General features: G+C 29.3%; 1 protein-coding gene across 1 annotated transcript in view; it reads left to right on the top strand.

The window, feature by feature from the left end:
• Positions 1–3,889, top strand: part of LOC111624614 (choline/ethanolaminephosphotransferase 1-like) — a 74,208-nt gene extending 70,319 nt beyond the window's left edge. Inside the window, exon 9 of the mRNA XM_023367513.1 lies at positions 3,546–3,889. Within this exon, the coding sequence (XP_023223281.1) occupies positions 3,546–3,682 (137 nt within the window). The 3' untranslated portion in view covers positions 3,683–3,889. The remainder of the gene's footprint in view (positions 1–3,545) is intronic.
• Positions 3,890–5,983: the final 2,094 nt, after the last annotated feature.

Raw genomic sequence — 5,983 nt, 5'->3', positions numbered from 1 at the left:
CTTATAAGAGGCCTTTCTCCAAATCACAAAGAGTACTATAGATGGCTATCTTCTTTAAGAATAAGTAGAGCTAAAGAAACAAAAGACATTTCACAGCTCAAACATAAATTAAGCCAAGCTTCCAAATGGATAAAAGCTAATGATATTGTGGTAACCAGAGTGGATAAAGCCAGAGTTATGGTGTTAATGAAGAAAGAAACTTACGAGAAAGAATTAGAAAAACACTTATCAGAAACACAATTGAACACAAGTTGAAACAAACTGGGTAGATAAAATGCAAGCGAGGATTAAACGAGTTGCCAACACCAAACTAGCCAAGAACCTAAATATGAAAAACATCATTATGGACGCTCCGGACGTACCTAAACTTTACGCTTTTGCCAAAACACATAAAATAGGATAACAGCTAAGACCTATAGTAGACAAAGGAAGAGCTCCTACCATCAAACTTGAAAAATTTCTTCATAATATGCTGTCTGCACATCTAGTAAACTACCAATTCAATATCTCGAATCCAAAAGAATTGACATTAAAACTCAAAGCCATAAACAAGCCAGGATACGCCACAGTATGGGATTTTAGATCATTATACCCCTCGATAAAAATACAACCTTGTTTTTGTGTACTAAGAGATTTCCTCATAGAAAAAGTAAATGATACTAATCTGCACCAAGATATACTGGAATTGGCCCATCTAGCCTGTTACAGTTCGGTATTCCAGTTCAAAGGAAACATATATGCACAAGAGAGAGGAGTACCTATGGGAAGTCCATTATCTGGGGACTTGTGCGAAATGGTAATTAGGGCATTAGAAACCAAAACCCTACCACTCTTTCTCTCAAATATAATCATGTATGGTAGGTATATAGATGACATTATAATTCTCTGGAAAACACCACAGACCTAAGACAATTTAAGACAGCCATGAACAACAACCCTTATGGCCTTTATTTGGAATTAGAGCAGCATAGTGATGAAAAAATCCACTTCTTGGATATAGAAATTGAAATTAAAGAAAGAACAATACAAACAAAAGTTTATAGAAAACCCACAAATATACCATCGTACATACCCATCAATTCCTGTGACCCGTACTCTTACAAAATAGCAGCATTCAGGACTTTGGTAGAAAGGGCCTATTCCCACTCTTCCAGGACCTATGCTCTACAACAAGAATTAGCGTATATTAGAGATGTCGCTAAAGACCACGGTTATGGCAACATAATAAACAAATTATGTAATCAGCGCCTTCACATAAACAGTAAAACAGAGGAAGAAAAGACATCAGGAGCAGTTGATAAAGAACATATGGAAAGGGTCCCAGAAATGTACAACCCACAAATGAAAATGATACATAATTCAATTGCAAAGAAAAAAAGAATTAGAATTACATACAGAAGAAACCTTCCATATATAATTTATTAAGAAACGGAAAAGACGCCCATAACCCAAACAGGCTATCGGGAATATACACCATTCCCTTAATGGACGATAGATGGCAAAGGCAACTAATTTACATAGGGTCCACTAAACGTCCGTTAGCCTCCAGAATAAAGGAACATAAAGCAGACATCACCCACAACAAATATATGACAGCATTGTCGACATATGCAACAAACCCAGACATAACCCCCGATTTTTAATGAGGCACGGGTCATCCACACCACTCGTCATCACGAACATCTAAGAACTTTGGAAGCGATGGAAATTTACAAAGCAGATCGCAAACTAACCTGCATCAATCTTAAAGAAGAAATGAATCTCTCAACAGCGTGGCAGTATTTATTAGATGATGAATAGTAATTAGTATACGATACACCAGATTATTATGGGATGTGCACATCGTATATCCACTAGTTAAAATTATTTTTAGAAACGGCATGTGATTATAAAATACGCGAGATTATTATAAGATGCGCACAACATATCTCCACGAATATAAATTATAATTCGGAAAGGCACGTGATTACCTTCCTTATTTGAACTTCTAGTAACAGAGCACGTTCTTATTTAAAAATATTCGAATTAAGAATCCAGTACATTAAATTTGGCCTGAAGAAGAGCCCAGGAGGGGCATCGAAAGCGTTTGCCAATATTAGTTTGGAATTTTTACACCGGTTAGTGGTTGAAGAATAAACATATTTTTTGTGTGTTGTTTTGCAATACTGTCTGCGAGATGTATTTGTAGTATAGTTCATGGATGTCTTAGAATTTGTTTGTTTGCAAGCTCTTAATGCATTATATTTGCTAATCTATTATGTCTATGTAAATAATCTGTGCGCCAAGAGCTCACAGCCAGAAGTGATGTGTTGTATAGTTTCTGGCATGATGTGACATTTTCTGCATGTGTCATTCGTGAGTGTTGTATCTTTGAATATGTGTTTTCTGTAGTTTTTAGTATTTATGACCTGATCCTGTATGGCAATAGTGAAATTTTACATCTCTTCAAGGTAGCATCTCTGAATCAGCTAGTAATTTTATTATTATTTTATTCAATTTGTTTAAAAATGTTTAAATATTTGATCAATTTATTTTTATTTGATATGAAGAGAATGATTCTATTAAACTTTATAATGAACATTAAATTAAGAATCAAATTACAGAATTCTGATTTATGATTCCAAACTCAAAAAATTCAGCAATGAGTTGCATAACTTTCTTGGTTGTTAAAAAAAACTTTTACAGTATATTTTTAATTATAATAATTAAAATTGCACCATCTATTAGTAGGCTTTGTGATAAAAATAACATTTTATATTTTTAATTGTTATAAAATGGCAAAAGGCTTAATTTGATAGTAATGAGTTTCATAAAAAAACTGTAAATGCTAATAAAGAATAACATTTTCATTAAGTCTGATCAGTCTTGAGATATGACACATGACATCTCTTTATGCCTCATTCCATTAATTTTCAACCATTAAAATTCAATAACACTGATGGCCCTTGCACACAAGCTACCATGCCAAATTTTGTTTCTTTATCATTACCCCATCCTGAGATACTAAACAAAGTAGATGCCAACACATGCATATCCACGGAATTTTTTCCATTGGTTTTACATTTTGGGGTTCAGGAGGTTTCAAAATGTGGAGATTTGCAAAAAACCCAAAGATCAAATTTGACACGATTCCAATACTTTTTTGTTATGCATACATAACAAATGGAAAGTAAAGTAATTATTACTGAACATAATATATTTTTTAAGTTTTTACATTTCTAGTAAATTAATTTAAATTATTATTATTAATTCATCTTTTTAAATAAATTTTTTTACAAATACTTTGTGCAGTTTTATTGCACTGTAGAAAATGTTTTTTACTTAATAATTAATTTTTAGTTTGTGTAATTATGAGGATGCAATGCATTTTGAAGATAAAAATTTTGTTAACATATTAAACAAAATTTTTATTTTTTAAAAATTTTAAATATTTATACATATAGGCATTTTGATTAATTTTTAACTGAACAAATTTATAAAAAAAAAATAATTTATGAATGTTGATAGGGTGCACAAATTCTAAACTCTCCTTTTATGATTTTTAGATGACCCTGAAACAGCAGCCCTGTCGAATGAACAGCCATCACCCTATCAACATTCATATCCTCTGGGACCAGCATTTGTAGAAATCCAGTCTTCCTCAGAAACCATTACGAAAGATAGCAATACAGAAGTTATGTAATACTGTATTTATTTCAAGTATAATTAGTTGTTATAGTATGGATAAGGATTCAATAATTATTGAACTTGTGAATTGAAATACTGCTTTGTTAGATAATTGTTAATATCTAAAACTTTTCTACCATTCATTAAATATCATAATCCATAAATATAGTGTATATATTTAAAACAAAAAAAAAATAGATAATGCACTTTAAAAAAGCAAAAAAAAAACTTTTTAATTCTGAATGTTTTTGGCTAATTTAACTTATTTAGCAATTTTAAACAAACAAGAAACATTTACACCTTAAAAATTAACAAACATTCACTTTAATGCACATCATTAACTTTGTTGACCATATTTAATTGTCATTATAAAGTATCAAACAAAAATCTTGAACAACATTTAAATATAGGACCTGTGCTTTGGTGGTGGTATTAATTAAAATACGATTAAGATAAATTATATTCTAAATATGGTCATAATATTACTTAATTACTACATATGTTCGTATGAGGTCTATTTTGTAGGGAACTTAATTGTGATATCCATACTGTATAGAGTAACCTGATCTTTAAAGTTTAAAAATCTTTCCTGCTATGTTGATTTATGAATCTCCAATTCTTCCATGTGTTTGAGGCTGTATCTATTTCTTAATAGTTTGACAATTCTGGCCTCCTGTCAGTTTACCATGACCAATTTATTTATGGCATAAATTGCTAAAGCTGTGGAGGATAACTTCTTTTTAACTGTATATTTGTGTTCTCTAAGTCTTGTCTTGAGAAAACATGACTATGCAATTAAAATTATCATGACTAATTCATCTGACCAGGATACTCTCTCCCAAGTGTGGCAATCACACCTAAAAAATCTTGGTTGAGTTTCCCACAAAATAAACCTCATACAAACATGTATAGTAATTAAGTAATATTATAATCATATTTAAAATGTAATTTATTTTAATCATATTTTAATTAATACGTTCAATCAAAGCACAGCTCCTGTTTTTAAACATTGTTTAAGATTTGCATGTTTGATACTTGATGATGACCATTGANTTTATGCATTTTTTTTAGGAAGTAGCAAATATAATGAGATGTTATTTAAAGATAATATTCCAATGGATTTTATAAGAAATATATACAGGCGGCCCTTGCATTTCACACACAGTTGGTATGTTCGAAAGTAGAGGGATGTAAAAAAATATGCACCAAAAACAGTATTTAAAATATTTACAAAAAATATTGTTATAATCTGCACAATTCTTAAAAAAAGAAAAATTTAAATATTATTTATTACAAATTTTGTATATATGAAATTTCTGCTAAAAATAGCTTAATAATGTAAGTTTATGAACTTAAAAATATATATATCAAGTTTCCTGAATGCTTTATTTTGATAACAACAAATTCTGTAAATTAAAATCAGATTGACTTTAATGCTAAGTTCATTTAAAAATTTAGTTTTGTCTCTAATGATGTATTAATTGTTAATATAGAATTATCAGAATAGAAATTATTTCATTTGAAATGTAAATAAATTCTTATCCATTATGAATTTAATAAAATGTATAATTCCTAAACAGATATTGGACTTTTTTTTTTAACCATATAAGAACTATTATTTTACTTTTCATCTAAGATATGATGCTATTGAAATATTCTTTTTCTGTTAACATTGAAATAAAATTGTATGTTAGGATGTAATGCCCATTACAGATGCTGTTAAAATATAATTAATACCAATATACTTAGATATTTTATTTTTTTGTATATTAGCTACATAATAAAGTATTTAACAAGTATAAATGAAATTTTTCAGAATTTAATGTGTTTGATTTGTTACTTAAATGATAATGGATCAGTAAGTTTAAACAAGTGTTTTTACTTTAAAATATTTTACTTCTACATGGTAAACATATCGCATGACCAATGAAATCTGAGGATATAATATTTCGTCATCTTGCTTAAGTAAGTCAGAACATTTTTGTAATCTCAGTGTATTGTTTATCATACTTATTTTATTTTTATTTACTTTATGTATTACATAAAATGTATATAAAACAGCAAAGAGTTTCAGAAACAACAGAAAAGGTCTCCTTTCAGACCTAGTATTATATGATTGTTTATACAGTATTTTATTGTCTCTAATAATGAATTGCAAGCAAAGAAACTTTATGCATTTTTTTTAGGAAGTAGCAAATATAATGAGATGTTATTTAAAGATAATATTCCAATGGATTTTATAAGAAATATATACAGGCGGCCCTTGCATTTCACACACAGTTGGTATGTTCGAAAGTAGAGGGATGTAAAAAAATAT

This window comes from Centruroides sculpturatus, unplaced genomic scaffold (assembly GCF_000671375.1).
Source record: "Centruroides sculpturatus isolate CEXI.00-Female unplaced genomic scaffold, Cexi_2.0 scaffold56, whole genome shotgun sequence".
NCBI lineage: Eukaryota > Metazoa > Arthropoda > Arachnida > Scorpiones > Buthidae > Centruroides > Centruroides sculpturatus.
Note: the sequence above shows the minus strand (reverse complement) of the source record. Positions and strands in the feature narration are given on the sequence as shown.